This window comes from Gorilla gorilla, chromosome 1, assembly GCF_029281585.2.
Source record: "Gorilla gorilla gorilla isolate KB3781 chromosome 1, NHGRI_mGorGor1-v2.1_pri, whole genome shotgun sequence".
In the NCBI taxonomy this organism is placed as follows: Eukaryota; Metazoa; Chordata; class Mammalia; order Primates; family Hominidae; genus Gorilla; species Gorilla gorilla.
The window spans coordinates 127727986-127748450 of NC_073224.2; the positions used below are offsets into that span (position 1 = coordinate 127727986).

The 20465-nt window shown below is 35.4% G+C and overlaps 1 protein-coding gene across 8 annotated transcripts in view; it reads right to left on the reverse strand.

Annotated features, from left to right (window-relative positions):
- Positions 1 to 20465, reverse strand: part of CEPT1 (choline/ethanolamine phosphotransferase 1) — a 45110-nt gene that overhangs the window by 12584 nt on the left and 12061 nt on the right. For 7 of the 8 annotated variants that reach the window (XM_055354571.2, XM_063696080.1, XM_055354545.2 and 4 more), the window contains 2 exons: positions 12766 to 12913; positions 11014 to 11155 (listed from right to left, as the gene is read on the reverse strand). In XM_055354571.2, the coding sequence (XP_055210546.1) occupies positions 11014 to 11155; positions 12766 to 12913 (290 nt within the window). Of the gene's footprint in view, positions 1 to 5125; positions 5211 to 11013; positions 11156 to 12765; positions 12914 to 20465 lie in introns of all 8 variants that reach the window. The other variant, XM_063696089.1, reaches the window with a different exon arrangement.

Below are 20465 nucleotides of genomic sequence, written 5' to 3' on the forward strand. Positions count from 1 at the left end.
CTGTAACACATACTACAAAGAGGCTCATTTTAATCTTTTTGATCATACAGGAAATACACAGTTATTTAGAGGACAGAATATTATATAAGGGCAGCGATTTGGCATGTCTGTAATCACTTCCTTTTTATTGTTATTATTATTTTAAAAATGGAGAATCGTCAGTGGTAATATTCCCAAGTGTTGGGACTATTCCTCAAAACCAAAACAAAGAAACTGACCACTACTACCACACCAAGAAAAAAACAACAAAAAACAAAACCAAAAAACCCTTCAAGACACATGGGGTATGTGGTCAAAGAGGACCCAAACGCCAGTGATTTTTTAACAAAACATATGGGAAAACAAATTTCTTATGTGTCGCATTAGATTTCTACAGCCTAAAGTTGTAGAGGGAGAAAATTAAATGATACTAACCACAATTTTCTATATCTACGAAGGTACATGAACATCTTGACTGGTGCTGCTTTAAAATTATCTCCTGGCTGGGCATGGTGGCTCACGCCGGTAATCCCAGCACTTTGGGGAGGCCGAGGCAGGCGGATCACCTGAGGTAGGGAGTTTGAGAACAGCCTGACCGACATGGAGAAACCCCGTCTCTACTAAAAATACAAAATTAGCCAGGTGTGGTGGCGCATGCCTGTAATTCCAACTACTCAGGAGGCTGAGGCGGGAGAATCACTTGAACCAGGTAGGCAGAGGTTGTGGTGAGCTGAGACTGTGCCATTGCACTCCAGCCTGGGCAACAAGAGCAAAACTCTGTCTCAAAAAAAAATAAATAAATAATAATTTCCTATTTCTACTTCATTTTAATATAGGTCGTCAAAAGACAAAAAAGAATTCTCCCAGTTACTGGGGATAACCCATAATGAATATTCTCATCAGGATACACTTAAATTACTATGACAAGCCAGAAACAAACACTGTTTTGATGGCTGTCACAAAAAATAAATAAAGAGAAGCAAACCATTCATCTGATGTGGAAGCTATAAATTTGACAGTCTGAGGTCAAAATAACCTTCAACGCCCGTAATAAACTTTAGGCCAATCATTCCTTACAACAACCTAATGGTCTACTGATTAAGAGAATAAAGTGTACTAAATGAATATGAATAATTTAAACTTTTAAACAAGGGAACAGAGCATCTCTTTAGTTGGAGTGACTATCTCAGGAGGTCTTCGTCACTACAAAAAGCTTAGAAAACTCCCTGATCAAGGCAGTTATTACATCAGAAGTGCAAAATAGCTTTTAAAATGGGGTAGAACAACTGCAAAGTAAGTTAGCTAACTATGAGAAAAATTTCTATTTTGAAAGTTTCCATTTTTGTTTATCAGTGTTCAGAGAGATGCCTGACAAATGCATTTGGTTTGAATTCCAGAACTCAGTTTTAATTGAGGGATGTGAAGGGATTTAAATGGCATTCTGTGAAAGCTAAGCACATTAATCATCTCTCCCACAAATTTTTAATGTCTTTCCCCTCTAAAATCAGAAACAGACAATCTACTTTTCTTCTACATGTGACATATGCATTTCAAAGATACACTTGCAGTTATTTTGTAAGTATTTTTGTTAAACTATAAATAGTAAATTTAATTGTGTTGTAGTTTGGCAACACAATTGTTTATATTAGTTTGGTTAACATAGGATATGCACTAGGGATAAATTCACAATGTCAAAGAATCCCCAATTTGTACAATTTGACCTGTGAGCTATTGTTAAAGAGAAGCATTTTGTTTAAAAAAATCATCTATTTGAAGACGTCTAGATTCTCACTCAAGGATCAGATAGCTATTAACTCCAGGTTTATAATTATCTGTAAAGGGATTTGAAGCTCTAGGTAACTTATGGATAACCAGAGCATGACATTCATTATAGATTCTACCAGAAATACCATGGGTGGGGTGAACTGTTGGTGGACTGAAATAAAGATTACCCTAGAAATTCAATATACTGACTTTGAATATTTTACTTTCTACCCTTGATAAGGGACAAACTGGACGTGGTAATCTTAGTATTAAATAACATTAACCATACAACTGAGAGATAACTTGGAGTATTTTTAATTCAAGTGTTATAAATTGGGAAAACAGACAGCAAGACAAGTCTATTTTTGAAATTAAGCTTAATTATTAAAAACACATTACCTACCACATGAATGACTATATGGATCTTCAGACTTTCTGAGAAGACTAAAAAGAAAAAGCCCATTGAATAACTCTGAGTAAGAAGAGAAAAATATAGCCAAAGGCTAGAATAGAACAAGTCCTCTAATATAAAAAGAAATAGAGTATAGGTCTTAAATTTAAGGGGCAGTCTATCTTTATCACCTTTGAAAACAATAAGACCCGAAAGGAGAATCCTCTCACAATCTCTGAGTTAAATAAAGGGATCATGAACTTATTCTTCCTCTCTAACTGGCACAATATAAAATTTGCCAACCACTGGGGAGTCAGCTAAAACAGGTCTTAATATAGCAATAATGAAGACTTATTATATCCTTAGCACTACAGTAAGCACATTACATTCTTCACCCTTCTAATCACGACAACCACCCTAGGAGGTAGGAAATATCACCATTTTGTAGATGAGAACATTTAGAAAGGTCAAGTGACTTTTCCAAGGTTATAAAGAAAATAACCTTGAAGAGAAACCGGAGTGTTTTTCCTATGTAGTGCTAAAACTCTTTGTATTCTAATACAATTTCACCAAAAATGCTAGAGTACAGCAGGAAATAGCTTATAGATAGTTTACATGCTAATAAATCAAATTCACTTAGAAACAAATTATTAAGGACAATTCTTTCTGAAGTTTTTTTCGAAACTTCATAAAAAAAGTATATTTGACAATCTCATTTTAATTATCAAATCAGTTTAAGCAATAAGTATTAAAAGCAAAAGAAAATCTCTGCAAGTTAGCAACTGGTAAAAGAAAAGACAGTATATACAGAGACAACAAAGTATTTTCAAAACTTTTTTTATGATGTTAAAATGCATTAGTTTTTAGAAACATTTTAATAGAAAGGGCTCTATAAATATAGGGTACTTTGTTATCATAGACAAACAAGGTGAAAGTAGATATAGGGTACTTTGTTATCATAGACAAACAAGGTGAAAGTAGATACAGTCAATATTCTGACTGTTAATTTCATTAAGAACATTGGTGGAAAAGACCTTTGCTAAGTATAATCAACAATAAAAAAGGGGCTATCAAAAATTATAAATCTATAAATCTAGGCAACTGCAATGATGGCATTTACATTGTGTGAGGTATAAGTAACATAGAATGACTTAAAGTATACAGGAGGCTGTGTATAGGTTCTATGCAAATACTACATCACCTTATATCAGGAAACTGAGTATCCCTGGATTCTGGTATTTGCAGATTGTGGAACCAATTCCTCACAGATATGGAGGGACAACTGTATTTTCCACATTCCAAGGTTATTTTGAAAAAAGATGCAGAATATCCCTCCCTATGAATTTGTCCTCAAAGCCATCATTACTGCCACTGAATAACTGGATTTACAACACTGAAATATACTTTTCAGAAAGAACTCAGCCAGGTGGGCAGATCACGAGGTCAGGAGATCGAGACCATCCTGGCTAACATGGTGAAACCCCGTCTCTACTAAAAATACAAAAAATTAGCCAGGCATGGTGGTGGGTGCCTGTAGTCACAGCTACTCGGGAGGCTGAGGCAGGAGAATGGCATGAACCTGGGAGGCGGAGCTTGCAGTGAGCTGAGATAGCTCCGCCGCACTCCAGCCTGGGTGACAGAGTGAGACCCCGCCTCAAAAAAAAAAAAAAAAAAAAAAGAACCAAAGAACTTGGCCAACAAGGAATTCACTATTCCTGTACTATTGAAGCAATATTAAAACGTTTACAATTCTTTTTTTTTTTCAGGGCAGGAGACCTAATGTAGGAAACTTAATAAACCCTTGCATTGATATAATGATCTGTCAGGTTTTCATTTGAACAGTTCTCCAACATTCTCTGAACTGCCAAATAAATTGAATCTAAGCCCTATTTTTTCTTATGCTAAAGTGTGAATGATTCTGGACTATCTTACTGGGAAAACATTTCCTAACAATGTTTTTAAAAGTCATAAGGTCAAAACTGCAGTTATAAGAAAGAAGGGTGAATGCAGTGACTCATGCCTGTAGTTCCAGTGCTTTGGAAGGCTGAGGCGGGAGGACTACTTGAGGCCAGAAGTTCAAGACCATCCTAGGCAACACAGCAAGACCTGTCTCTACAAAAAAAAAATTTAAAAATTAGCCAGGTGTGACAGTGCAGAAAGGTGAGGTGAGAGGAGCACTTCAGCTCAGGGGTTTCAAGGCTGCAGTGAGCTATGACTGTGCCACTGCATTCCTGCCTGGGTGACAAAATGAGACTCTATCTCAATTAAAAAAAAAAAAAAAAGAGGAAAAAGATACATTACTTTTAGCAGTACATTAGAGAAATATGTATTTACTGAAAAGAAAACAAAACAAAAAAGGAAAGTATTCAAAGAATGACTATAGCAACATGAAAAGCTAAGGATATTTAGTTTCAAAAGCACAACTAAGAGTGAAAAACATTAAGCAAAACAAACAGAAATGAGAATAGCTTCCAGCATAAATATTATACGACACCAAGACTGCTGTAAACTCAAGCAGAACTAGTACTAGACTGCTTAAAGTATATGCTAAAGAAGTTAACAGAATAAGCAGAATCTTTCCTACATTAATATAGAATCATCTCAACTTCCTTACCTAAGAAAAACTCTGCTTGCTTTATTCTGTTTTCAAAATAGAAATATAAGAAAAATTCTATTTACTGGTGGAAAGGTATTTGTTTTAAAAAATAGTACATAGAATAAAAATAATAGGCACAATAGGCAAACGGGAGAATTGACTTTAGCATCAAATCACCAGAAATACCACTTTTTAAAAATTTTATTTAATAGGGTGGATTTTTATTGCCCTAATATTATACATTAAAATTATGTTTTCTAATAACCTGTTTGTGACATACCAACAGGAAGACTTTTGATTTTTCATGTTTTAATTATTCTGTGCATGACAAAGGTGCTGTCTTTATTGAATTCACACCATTGTACATCAGATAGCATGAATATTCTAGCAGTTACCGTGAAGTTCCAGAACCAAGGCCCCAGGGTTCCTGTGAGAAGCTGGCATATTATAATTATGATCTGGGACTCTGTAACATCGAATCTATGCATAAGGAAACAAACATTTCAAAATAACTTTACTCAGAACTTTTGCTAAAGAGCCCTACTAACACAGGTAACAAAAATAGATTTAAAAAGTAGCATTCTTCTTACAAAGACACCTAAAGATGGAATGATACAATTTATACAGTGCTATACTATCCTTATACATACATACATAGTTCTTATCCAAATCAAGATAGAAGTTAAAAAAATTAAAACTGTAATATAATGAAAAAATGACTTTTAAGTAGGCAGCTGGAAACACTAATACTAAAAACACAGAATCAACTCTAATTACCTAGTAGTTGTGAATATTACTTGCCAAATAATTACACTATGACATAAATCCCTTTAGCACCAGAACTGATCTAGACTTCCCTGTAGATAGGAATTCTCTTAGAAGTCCCAATGTACATTTTGAAAAAACACTAATCCATCTTACGCTCCTTCCCTGTCCCAAGCCTCACCACACTCCTACCTCTGCTATCTCAAAAAAACTAGCATATATGTGGAAAGGGTAAGCGGGAAAGAATCTAATCAAGAGTAACTTCTATTTGGATATGGTTAGAGCAAAAATCAAATTGGCCATCTCCTTATCCTATTTCCTGATAATCTCTAGTCCAGAAGTTTTCCTTTTTCCTCTTTCTCTTCCCTAATTCCACACCAGCATTATAATACTCTACTACATTGGATTAGTTTACTAGTGATAAAAATAAGTAAAACATCCAGTTCAATCACTTAAAAAGTTTGGAAACACAGATAATAACACACAAAACAGTAGCAGTATAGACTAGGCTTCAAATAAAAACCACTTAAATAAAAATTAAGAACTGAGGAATGCTAATGAGATAGATAGATGTCCATGATTTTACCTGGTGATCTGAGAGGCCAAACTGCAATCTAGGTTTTACGTTAATACAAATGGTTGTTTTAGGACATCATCTATGGCAACTGATAAAATTAAACGAACGGAGCTGAGGCCCAAATGAACAAATCATTGCTAAAAAAAAGCTACACAGGGAAGTTGGAAACTGAAAGGAAAACCTCTGGTATTTAATAATTCATGTGATAAGTATTAGACATTTAAAGATAAATAGATTCTACGCAGGGATTAGAAAGTCTCCCAATTCTGAATCCATAGAAAGTGGATTATACATTAACAAACAACAGTTTTTTATTATCAAGAGGTCTTCAAATAATTATTTTTTAAAAATCACCTGGACAAAAAGATGAACTAAATTTGTCAGACTACCTAGTGGAATACATAGCCTATTAACTTTTTTCATTTAACTATAGAAAAGAAAGAGTGGGAAGCTACTTACTTACACAGAAATAAACATTTGGTGACAGGGTTTTTAGCTAATATAAATGTGAAACTTTAGAAGCATGAATTGAAAAATGTAATAAAAGCGAAAATTAATACTCTGCCTACTGCAATTATAAATAAGTACACTTGTAATAATATCTGTGTAGAATTAGTAGACTCACAGACTTTATAAACAGAAAGAACCTTATAGATCGTCTAATCTAAAGCTTATTTTACAAATTAGGAAATAAGGCCCATGAAAGTTACCAGACCTGCTCAAGCTGATATATAAAAAAGATAACTTAGAGATTAACATTTGAGCCAACATATATTGGCCCAAGTTCAATTTATTATTTTTTGCCTTGGAAAAAATAATTGAAGAGTATTTTGCTCCTGAAATAATTTAAGTGAGTTCTGCCTTTACAGCATAGATTTTTTTTTTTTTTTAAGACCAATGTTTTAGGCCGGGCGCAGTGGCTCACGCCTGTAATCCCAGCACTTTGGGAGGCCAAGGCGGGCGGATCACGAGGTCAGGAGATCGAGACCATCCTGGCTAACACAGTGAAACCCTGTCTCTACTAAAAATACAAAAAATTAGCTGGGCGTGGTGGCGGGCGCCTGTAGTCCCAGCTACTCAGAGGCTGAGGCAGGAGAATGGCATGAACCCAGGAGGCGGAGGTTGCAGTGAGTCGAGATCGCACCACTGCACTCCAGCCTGGGCAACACAGTGAGACTCTGTCTCAAAAAAAAAAAAAAAAAAAAGACCGATGTTTTATGTAAGTATAGTTTTATTAAAGATTGATTAGGATTTCTAAGCATTTAACTTATAGAAATGATTCTATATATATGTCTACAAGTTATAGAATTAAAAATAACCTAATATAGGCCAGGTGCGGTGGCTCACACCTAATCCCAGCACTTTGGGAGGCCAAGGTGGGCAGATCACGAGGTCAGGAGATCGAGACCATCCTGGCTAACACGGTGAAACCCCATCTCTACTAAAAATGCAAAAAACTAGCTGGCCATGGTGGCAGCACGCACCTGTAGTCCTAGCTACTCGGGAGGCTGAGGCAGAATTGCTTGAACCCGGGAGGCGGAGGTTGCAGTGAGCCGAGGTTGTGCCACTACACTCCAGCCTGGGAAACAGAGCAAGAGTCCATCTCAAAAACAAAACAAAACAAAACAAAACAATCCAAAAAAATCCTAATATAGATAGTTTAGGTCTTAAGGGATAAAATGTGAACTCTCCCATTCAGTATAATGGGAGATATTCAGTATAATTTAAGATATAAATATCTCAAAGAGTATTTTGCAAAGATGAGCTTCAATTCATATTTATCTTCTACAACCCAATCCTCCCATGAAATTCTAGCCTCTAACCCCATTTTCCTCCCCAGTCTTTCATATCCAGGCTAGTCATCTCTGTCAGATCTCTACTTGCTCAATCCAGGGGCCCTGTGAGAACAGGAGTCTGTCTAGACATGACAGGCACTAATATTCTCTGTGCAAGGTAGCTTTTAGCTGTGATCAGAGCAAACTGCTGGAAGACGTAGCTCATAATTTCAGGGAAGATGTATCCAAAGCACATCTGCTTTCTCAAAAGGCTAGACTTTAATGAGAATTATTTAGTTACAGATGAATTAAATAAAATCCTGTGACTATTTTTGTTCAAGATACTATAAGCAAACTTAATAGCAATTAAAAACAGTAATAATAAAGAGGCTAAGGAACAAAAAATTCTTATCTGGCAAACATTCTATTTTATGAAGTTATTAAAAGTATAACAACCTAAATTATAAATAAAAAAGAAATTCTCATTATTTTCACTTATGTATGTAAACGTCAAAATAAAACAATTCAAATAAATAAGCATGTTTAAAAATAAGATTCCTAAGGTACTTAAATCTGCTTTCACTTTTTTCTAGAAAACAGTAAGAAAATGCAAGTGATTTTAAAAAATTTCTTTACTCAAACTACATTTCAGAGCTGACCTTGTTTCCTCCTTATTAAGCAAAATAAATTTTGACTTTCTCCTCCATGCATACAAACTTCAATAAGTCTTTAGGGATATCTATATGTATTCTATAGATTCTATGTATCTATATGTATATCTCTATTTATTCTATATGCCTCCATTACATTGTTATTTTGATAAATGGCTCCCTAGCGTACAGCACTTAGCCTGCATTTCTTTTTTTTTTTGAGACAGGTTCTTGCTCTGTTGCCAGGCTGGATGGAGTACAGCGGTGCTATCTCAGCTCACTGCAACCTCTGCTTCCAGGGCGCAAGTGATCCTCCTACAGGCATGCGCCACTGTGCTTGGCTAATTTTTAAAAAAATTTTTTGTAGAGACCAGGTCTATATTGCTCAGGCTGGTCTTGAAATCCTGGGCTCAAGTGATCCTCTTTCCTCGGGCTCCCAGAATGCTGGAATTAAAGGCATGAGCCACTGTGCCTGGCCATAGCACATTTCTATGAACATTATAGCCTGCTTTTAATTTAAAAAACAAATTTGGTGCTGCTTTAATGCAAATGTAGAATTTCTGAAAATTGGATACAATTTCCCAAATAAAAACTAATCCCTTGTAATACTAAAATTCAAGTTCATATATTAAATTCAAACTAATCTTAATATATCTAGTGTTTCCCCCCGCCCCCCACCCCAAGCCTTGCAAGCACTCTAGTGTCAGTAGCAGAGTTTCCTCCTGTTTAATGCCTCTGCCTTTTACCCTAGAACTCCTTTGTTCCTATATCTTTAGCTATTGTTCTATAAATCATTCCCTTTTTATTCAGTATCTTCAATCTCTTCTCTAGCAGATTTCTTCTGAATGCTCAAAATTTTCTCATAAAAATACAAGACCCTCCTTCCTTTGAGCCCATATTCTCTCCTCTAACCAATGCTTCTCTCCTTCACATCACAGTCACACATTTTATAAGTAACCATATATAATGTGTAATAAATAGTAGTCTACTTATTTGTTCCATCCCCTACAGTCTGGCTTCTGTCTCACCATTATACAGAAATTACTATGAATAGTTCATACTGCCAAATTCAATGTACACTTTTCTGTCCTCATTTTGAGTCTTGGCAGGATTTAGCAATGTTCTTTTGTGAAATGCATCCTTCTGGCTTTATATTCCAGTACGCCTCCTACTACTCTGGCTGTTCAATAAATTTCATGGGCTTCTTTCTAAGCTTGCTCTCTAAGTTTTCTCCTGTTCTCATTTTATTTGGATGTCTAAAATCCCTCACATATGTTTCTGGGTAGACTGCTCTCTTTAAATAGGTTCCTCTTCCTGTAGTGCCTTTCTCTACCTTCATCCAGCCACCCAAGGAAGGGAACTAGGAGTCATTTCAGTCTCTGCCCTCTCATTCATTCCCCACATCCAAATACACATTGTGTCCTATAGTTTCTACCTCTAAAGTCTCTCTCCAATTTATTCCTTGCTCTGCAATAGCACTGCCATTGTGTTAGTGCATGCTTCATCATTCACATTAATTATGCTGATGCTTCCTCTAACGGGTCTCCTTGCTTCTGCCACAGCCTACTACAATTTACCCTCTGCCTTACTGCCAGACTGATCTTTCTAAAAGGCACTTTTGTCATTTCCCTGCTTTAGGTCCTGCAAAAGTTCCCTGCAGATTCAGGGTAAAAGCTCATATTTCTTGGCAGAGCACAGGACCTTGATTTTCTGGATCTTCTCCAGCCTTATCTCCTGCCACTCCCTACAGGCAGGCATCTTATCATCCAACCATATGGAGTTGTTTACAGTTCTCTAAATACATACTTCATCACAGGACAACATCATGAGGGAAATTCAAAGACTGGAAGACAGAAAGCTGTGATATCAAATCACTTCTAAAAACACTATTTACTCTTCTCCTACATCCATGGTTAATTTTCTTTCCTTCCTTCAGTTCCCACACCATATGGTTGGTGCTGTATTATTTGAAAGGGAAAGAGAATACATTAGGGCTGACAGATAAATAAGCTTTCAAAATAGGTATTGAAAGTGAACTGTGAGATAACAACCAACGAAACATAAACTATGTGAAATCCAGATATTATAAATTCTGCCATTTTTGAAAATAGTAGAAACACTAAAAATTAATATTGGATTAGGTCGCTGCTCTCAGAAACCATCTTCTTTTTCCTGGAAATGCATTTTTATATGTGAAAATAAAAATGGAATTAAGGTAAATAATGGTGGGGAAAAAAAGTGAATTTTTCTGTGGGAAAGACAAAGATGAGGGGCTACTGCTTTTTGTATTGCTTTTAAAATACTGGCTGGGAGGTTCTGATATCTCCTTTTAAAAAAGTATAATAGAGGGACATATGCAGAGACTATTAGTAAATAGCTATAATAATGAAGCATAAATTTTTTAATTTATTAAACTAACTTAGTGATTTGATCAATTTCTAATACTCAAATACTTATAAGGCAACATTCTCCATATGTGAAAGAGAAAACAAAAATTACCATTAAGTATTACTTACATTCCAAATCGCAATGTTCCAGAAACATACGTTTGCCAGTGCGCACAATAGAACATAAATGTCCCCGCAAAACAACAAAAAAACATCCAATCAGGGTTTGTCCCCAGCTGCACTGCAATACAAGTTCCAAGAACCACAAAAACTGCAGAAGAAAGATCACAATGAAAACCAAATAATATGAATAGCAAACAACTGAGCTGGAAATGATTTTAGATGAGACAAAAAGATATGCTGTAAATGCATAACCTTCTCTCAGTTATCTATTGTAACAGAAAAGTAGGATATAATCTGTTACATAATCTCTTACCCCATAATTTCAATCTCTTTTTTTTTTTTTTTTTACCAAATCACTTAGTGGAAGCAAAGTTCTTGAAGGCAACTAAAATACTTCAACATTTCTTCGAGTATTTTCCTGACTTAGAGACACTAGTACAGCAAATCATTACAAGGCAGACAGCCAAAAAAGAAAAACAAAGGGGCTATATAATCCCCAGACGGACCGACTTACTTGCTTCTGATTGATAACTGTCTTTTTTTTTTTTAAACAGATATTGTTATGGGTGACATACATAGAAAAAGACTTCCTATAAAAGTCTAGACCTCAAACTACAACGCAAAAATGACTGCAATTTAAAATAAATAATAGGAAGCCTGCCATCCTGCCGTCAGCTGGTTGTTGCCTTTCAAGACAGCCAACTACCATTTATTCAACAGAAGTTTTGAGTATTTCTTGATTTGACTCTTAAAAAATTATGTGACCTTAGTTGCTTCTCCTCCTCTACTAAATAAGCTGCTGTTGGGATACAATGAAGCAATGATTTTGATATGCACCTATACCTGTAAATCTGGATTCAGGAGGTAAAACTATAAGGGGTTTTTGTTAGTTTCTTTTTAAATATTTTAAGTGCCATGTCAAACAAGAAAATAATTGAGAAACTAAATAAAACAAAAATAAAAGAGGGGAGGGATGAGTTCCTGTCAGAAAGACTAGCCGAAAAACTGTCATTTAGATTTTAAGTATCTTTTTCCTCTCTAAAAACATAATAAACTACTATTTTAAAAACTTGTGAAACAGTGCAAATAAAGAGATATCACTTATAATCCAAACAGAGTAACTCAGTTATTGCTAGCACTTTAGTGTTTCTTTTAAAAATTGTATATGAGGTGTAAAACATGCCATATATATAAATGATTACTATAGTTAAGCAAATTAACCTATCCATCATGTCCCATAGTTACCTTTTTTCTCCTGTGGTAAAAGCACCTAAAATGTACTCTCTTAGCAAATTTCCAGTACACAATGCAATATTAACGATACTCCTAATTTGTCATCGTCTTTCTCTGAGCTTCTTATGACGTAGTTATAATCCAAGTCCATTAACATAATTCTGAATGTCTACATAACATTCATTTAAATATATGAAGACCACAAATTACCTAACTAGTCTCCCACCACTGTACTCTCATTTAGTTCATAAGAGTTTTGATGGTGACAATTATGTCCCAAGCTTTTAAAAACAAAAGATGCCAAAACAATATTTGGGGCTAAAAATAACAAGCAGAAAGTAATTTCTAAATTTCCTAACACTACCAATAATGAACAAATATTAACTAGGTTCATAGTCTTTTGAGAAATACTAAAATTTAATACAAAATTACTTATTCTCATGACTAAACATGTATTCTAACACTGCTTAGCACACTGGTTTAACCATTGTTAATAATCAATAACATTAAAAAAATCAACAATACCTGTTGATAGTGAATCACAACCATGATCAAAAAGTTCTCCCAGAGGAGAACTGCTATTGGTTCTTCTTGCCTGTTTCCCATCAATAGCATCCAAAGACTGGTAAATGAAAAGGCCACAGGCACAAGCAATATATGCCCACAGAGGTGCCTGTGAAATAAAATAAGAAAGGCAAGAGAGTATTCAGACACACAGTTACCATGTTTGACTAACATATTTTTACCTGCAGGTTGGAAAGCTAGTTGGAAGCCATGGGAGAGAAGATCCAAGTGCTACATAATGAAGAACTCACTGAAACAATTAGAATTGTAACAGAATTAAATTTCCTGCTTTTAGAGGTGTTCAAGCAGATGCTAGATAACAACTTACAAGGGAGATTACAAAAATCCCAAGAGATTGGACTAGGTGTCTTCCATAAGATTCTTTAGATTAGAAGGGTCAATTATTGAATTTTTTCCAAAATCATATCCTTCAAAATGTTTGCAGGTATTACATGAAAAATTCCATGCTAACCTCATATGGGAAACACTGGGTTAAACACTAAACAATGTTAAATGGATTTCTTTACTACAGGACTTCTTCTAGTCCTTAATATTGCTAATACATCCTGTGAATATTCAAGAGGGGGACATAATGTCCTGCCATTTTCCAAATTTATTTGAGTTTGTAACATTTTTAAACATCTCTTCAATGGGCCATAAAATAACACTAGGAAATGATATCCAGTGCATAGAGTGTTCAGAATACTATTTTTCAAATCCACAGTCACATTTTCAAGGAATAGCTTCTCTTTTCCCAAACAGAAATTGAACTGCTGGTATTAAATTAATTAATTTATTTATTTATTTATTTGAGATGGAGTCTTGCTCTGTCACCCAGGCTGGGAGTGCAGTGGTGCAGTCTTGGCTTACTGCAACCTCCGCCTCCTGGGTTCAAGAGATTCTCCTGCCTCACCCTCCCTAGTAGCTGGATTATAGGCATGTGCCACAAAGCCTGGCTAATTTTTTATTTTATTTTATTTTTTTTAGTAGAGACAAGGTTTTGCTATGTTGGTCAGGCTGGTGTCGAACTCTTCACCTCAAGTGATCTGCCCACCTCGGCCTCCCAAAGTATTGGGATTACAGGCGTGAGCCAACCCACCCGGCCTGGTATTGAATTTAAATGTATATTCAAAAAGAAGAGGTCTTATTTGGTTTATCCTTAAGAATGTGGAAGAGTATATTGTATCACTTTTCATTATTTTCCCCTTCCCAGGCTATAAAATACTTTTTATAATCACAAGGTAGTTTATTGCATATTGGTTATCAAGTTACACTGTGAATATTAAACACTCAGAGATGCAAATAACATTCAGTATATTCTGTACTGCAAAGGAGTTTCTCTCTGATAGAGATCTATTTAGTACCAGTTATTAAAAGGTAAGGATCTTTTCATAAACCTTTTTTGAGTTCCGTTTTTTAAGACACTGAGATTATCCAAAGGAGCTAGCACATACCTCCACTAAGCCAGAGTTATAAACCCTGAAAGCAATAAATATGATTATGGAACCATACTTTACATGCAAGCACACTGAACTGAGTAATTAATCCTGTATGACTAAGAACTCTGTCTTCTGGACTTTGGGTCTACTGCTTCTTGCTCCTAAAGGAATCCAGTAACTCTCTAGAGCTGCGCTATCTTGCACAGCAGCCATCAGTCATCTGTGACTATTTGAAATTAATTAATATTAAATAAAATTAAAAATTCAGTTCCTCAGTTACACTAGGTAGATTTTGAATGCTCAATAGCCATATGTAGCTATGGCTACTATATTGGACCTTACAGACATAGAACATGCCCATCATCATAAAAAATTCTGCTGAATACCTCTGCTTTAGGGGACAAGAAATCTAGGGGTTTCTTGGGGTCCAAGCTTAAGATTTTAATGGGGCAAAATGTTGCTCCGGAGCAAAGATAACTAGTATATACACAATCCTAGGAAATAGTAAAATAACAATCACAGACATAAAAAGTTTCCTTGACTTTGGATTTTCCTTTCTTCCTGTGAATCTGCACAATGATACACTAATATTTATATACTTCTTCCTTGTTCACATTATTTCATACTTCTCAGAGGTATTTTAAGATGAAAGCCTAATTCAGGAATAAATATGATCCCAGTTGCTGTAAGACCCTGGGGGAGATACTGAATGAATGAAGGAACTCATGCATCATTCAGAACTCATTATGTCCTGATAAGTGTATGGGAAAGAACTGACATAAACAAATAATCTTATCACAATGTAGCAATTAACCAACTTGTAAAATCTTGCAGAGATGTTATGTGAGTCAACTCAGGTAAAAAAATTCCAAGAAACATATGGTTTTACTAAACTTTTGAAACAGAACTGAAGATTTTACATACATACAAATATATACACATGCTAGTACAAGAGTAATTTTTTTCTTTTTCTGGGAGGATACATCAAAAAAACTATTAAATGTTACCTCACTTTCAGCACTGGACAGACCATCTAAATTAAGTTTGTCCAAGCTGTGGCACGTGGGCTGCACTGCATGCAGCCAAGGACAGCTCTGAATGCAGCCCAACATCAATTTGTAAACTTTCTTAAAACATTATAAGATTTTTTTTTTTCCCGCTCATCAGCTATCGTTAGTGTTTTATGTGTGGCCCAAGACAATTCTTCTTCCAAGGTGGTTCAGGGAAGCCAAAAGATTAGACACCCCTGATTTAAACAGAAAACCAACAAAGTAACATTGAACTTACAGTGCACTACAGACCAAATGGACCTAACAGACATTTACAGAACATTTCATTCCATAGCTGCAGAATACACATTCTTCTCATCAGCACATGAAACATATGCCAGGACAAACCATGTGTGAGGCTACAAAACAAGTCTCAACAAATTTTTAAATATTTGCGTTGGGGTCATTTCAAGTATCTTCTGAGACTACAATGGAACAAAACTAGAAATCAATAACAAGAGGAACTTTGCAAACTGTACAAATACATGAAAATTAACGAACATGCTCCTGAATGACCAATGAATCTATGAAGAAATTAAGAAGTAAATCATTTTTTGAAAAAAATAAAAACAGAAGCACAAAATACCAAAACCTACAAGATACAGCAAAAGAAGTACTAAGAGGAAAGAATAAAGCAAAATAAATGCCCACATCTGAAAAATAGAAAGATTTCAAATAAACAACATAATAATGCACCTCAAAGAACCAGAAAAGCAAGAACAAATCAAATCCAAAATTAGAAGAAATAAAGATCAGAGCTAAATGAAATAGAATATATATATATACACACACACACATATACACATATGTGTGGGTTATATATGTACATGAAAATCTGGCCAGGCTTGGTGGCTTACGCCTGTAATCCCAGTACTTTGGGAGGCCAAGGCGGGCAGATCACCTGAGGTCGGGAGTTTGAGACCAGCATGGTCAACCTGATGAAACCCCGTCTCTACTAAAAACACAAAATTAGCCGGGTGTGGTGTCGCACGCCTGTAATTCCAGCTACTCAGGAGGCTGAGGCAGGAGGATCGCCTCCCAGGTGAGGCGGAGGTTGCAGTAAGCCAAGATCATGCCATTGCACTCCAGCCCGGGCAATAAAAGCAAAACTCCATCTCAAAAAAAAACCCCAAAAAAGTGAATATATATATCATATATATGTATATATACATATATGACACACATGGCATGTGTCATATATATGTTGTGTATATATACACACACACACACACACACAAATGATAAAATGAAAAGTTGGTTTTTTGAAAAGAAATAAAATTGACCAACTATTAGCTATGATTAACCAAGAAAAAAAGAGAGAAGACCCAAATAAATAAAATCAGACACAAAAAAAGAGGCATTACAACTGATACCATAGAAATATAAAAGATCATTAGAGGTTGTCATGAACAACTATATGCCAACAAACTGGAAAACCTAGACGAAGCAGATACACTTTTAGACATGTATAACCTATAAAGACTGAACCAAAAGAAATAGAAAACCTTAACGGACTAATAACAAATAACAAGATTGAATAAATATTAAAAAGTTTTCCAACAAAGAAAAACCCAGGACCAAATGCCTTTACTGCTGAATTCTACCAAACTTTTAAAGAACTACACCAATTCTTCTGAAACTATTCCAAAATATTGGAGAGAAAATTCTTCCTAATTCATTCTACGAAACCAGCATTACCCTGACATCAAAACCAGATAAGGATGCAATAAAAGAAGAAAACCACAAGCCAGTATTACTGATGAACACAGATACAAAAATCCTCAAGAAACTACTAGCAAACCAAATCCAACAGCGCATTAAAAAGATTATTCAACATGATGAAGGAGGATTTAACTCAGGGATGCAAGGATGGTCCAACATATGCAAATCAATAAATGTGACACATCACATCAACAGAACGAAGAACTAAGATCCTATGATCATCTCAATAGGCTCAGAAAAAGCATTTGATAAAATTCAACATCTCTTCAAGATAAAACGTCACCACAAATTATGCATACAAGAAACATACCTCAACACAACAAGGACCATATATGACATACCAACAGCTAACATCATACTGAATGGGGAAATGGTCAAAGCTTTTCCTCTAAGAACTAGAACCAGACAAGGATGCCCACTTTCCACACTCAACATAGTACTGGAAGTCCCAGCTAGAGTAATTAAACAAGAGAAAGAAACAAGGGGCATTCACATTAGAAAAGAGGAAGTCAAAACTCTCCCTCTTTGCAGATGATATGAACTTATATATGGGAAATCTTAAAGACTGCATCAAAAAACTCATAGAACTGTTAAATTCAGTAAAGATGCAAGATACAAAATCAACATACAAAAATCAGTAGCATTTCCATACACCAACAACAAACTAGCTGGAAAAAAATCAAGAAGGCAACCCCATTAACAACAGCTAAATAAAATAAAATAAAATAAAATACTTGGGAATAAATTTAACCAAGGAGTTGAAAGATCTCTACAATGAAAACTACAAAGCACTAATAAAAGAAACTGAGGAGGACATACACACAAAATGAAAAGTCATCCCATGTCCATGAATTAATATTGTCAAAATGGCCATACTACCCAAAGCAATCTACAGATTCAATGCAATCCCTATCAAAATACCAATGACATTCTTCACAGAAATAGAAAAAAAATCCTAAAATGTGTATGGAATCACAAAAACCTCAGAATAACCAAAGCACTCTAGAGCAAAAAGAACAAAGCTGGAGGCATCACACTACCTGACTTCAAAATACACTAAAAAGCTATAGTAACCAAAACAGCATGATATTGGTATAAAAAGACATACAGACCCAAAGAAATGAGAACCCAGAAATAAATCTACGTATTTACAGCCAACTGATTTTTGACAAAGATGCCAGGAACATAGAGTGGGGAAAGGATAAATAAATGGTGCTAGGAAAATTGAATATCCACATGCAGAAAAATGAAACTAGACCCCTAGCTCTCACTATATTCAAAAATCAACTCAAATGGATTAAAGACTTACAAATGTGAGACCTAGTAGTATAACACTACTAGAAAAAACACGGGAAATGCTTCAGTACGTTGGTCTACGCAAAGATTTTATGGCTAAGATCTCAAAAGCACAGGCAAGAAAAACTAAAGTAGAGACAGCAGGGCGCAGTGGCTCACACCTGTAATCCAAGCACTCTGGGAGGCTGAGGCAGGTGGATTATCTGAGGTTAGGCTGACCAACCCCATCTCAACTAAAAATACAAAATTATCCAGGTATTGCGGTGTATGCCTGTAATCCCAGCTACTTGGGAGGTTGAGGCAGGAGCATCACTTGAACCTGGGAGGCGGAGGTTGCAGTGTGCTAAGCCTGGAAGACATCATGTTAAGTGAAATAAATCAAGCACAGAAAGATAAATACTGCAAGTTCTTACTCATATGCAGGAGCTAAAAAAAAAATGCTCATAGAAGTAAAGGGAAGAATTGTGGTTACAAGAGGCTGGGATGGGTAAGGAGGAGGGGAGGATAGGGACAGGTTGTTTAACAGAAGCAAAGTTACAGCTATGTAGGAGGAGTAAGTTCTAGTGCTCTACAGCAATGTAGGCTGAATATAGCTAACAATAATGCATCGTATATTTTCAAAAAGCGAGAAGAGAGGATCTGGAATATTAACACAAAGAAATAAATGTTTGAGGTGATAGACATAATTACCCTGATCTGATCATTATACACTGTATATATGTTTTAAAATATAACACTGTATCTCATATATAATTATTATGTGTCAACCAGAAGGAAAAAAATACTCCTAAGATTTTGGCGGGCATATATATGGGCAGGTACAATATGAGTTTTATTACTATTTCAAACATACAAAAAGTTTTAAAAAATCTGATGAACACCCTTGACAAACCTCTCAGCTTAAAAAGCATAATTGGAGCTCCATGAACAGCTCTCTCCAATTCATCATGCAATCTCCCCCAAAAGTACCCACTAACCTGAATTTAGTCTTTATTATTCCTATGTTTGCCTTTAGACTTGATTACATATATATGCAATCCTAAACAATAAAGACTTATTTTGCATACTTTAAACAATTTCTAAATGGTGTACTGTGTGTTCCACATGTTGCTTTTTCTACTCAATAAAATGTAGGGTGTGATTTGTCAGACAAAAATACTGTTAAACTTTATTACATTTGAGGAGAGAGGTTAGGGTGAAGGGTAGGAAGGAAAGGCAGATAAAAAAGTGAAGATTTTACTTTTTGTTTTATGCCACTCTTTGAATTTTTTTAACTCTGTAATTTTTTTCCCCTTCACTTTTCAATGTCAACATAAGTTAACTGGGCAGTGAAATTATGGTCAATGTGCCATTTTAATTTTCTTTTCACTTTTCTATGCCAAAAAAAATCTAACAAGTTATTTTTTAGTGAGGTGAATCAAAAGCATGAAAACTAGCAATATAAAAACAAAAACAAACGACTGTCTAAACAACTCATGATATTTCAAAAAGTTATATTGAAATTTGACACGACTCTTTTTGATAATGGCATTTATGGTTTTCATGGGTATAATACAGGTTAACACCAACTTCCTTTTTCTGTCTTCTTAGTCCTCTGTGATGAGGACTAAACTGTTGATTTTTACCTTGCCCAAATTCGTATCTAAGGGGTCTGGGGAGTCATGCCCTACAAATCATAAATTCTCATCAGATGGGTTTTATTTAACCCTATATATCTTGATTTACTTTCCAACCTGACTCTGGCATAACAATACAAGACAAGGAAGAAAATCAAAATATTTTACCCCAAAACATGTTTCTTGGTCATATTTTGAATTGGCCCTGCAAAGCTGTTCTTTGTGGGGGAAAATGTGCATCTGTAAAGAACCTCTATTAACATAGCTAGATCTTTTTCTTCCAGACTGTCCCAATCCTAAAGAGATTAACTAAGATCTGAAAGGGAAACGTCTGTCATCTATTGTCTCTAAGGACAGCCACTATAAGACTTCAAAAGAACTTTGGTCTCCACAATCTTTATCTTAACCTGAACATTCCCTTTCTATCAATCCCAGATCTTTAGACAAACTTATCCAGAAAATGTTTAAATTCAACTATAGCCTGGAAGCCCTTCCACTCTGAGTTGTCCCGCCTTTCTGGACCAAACCAATGTATTTCT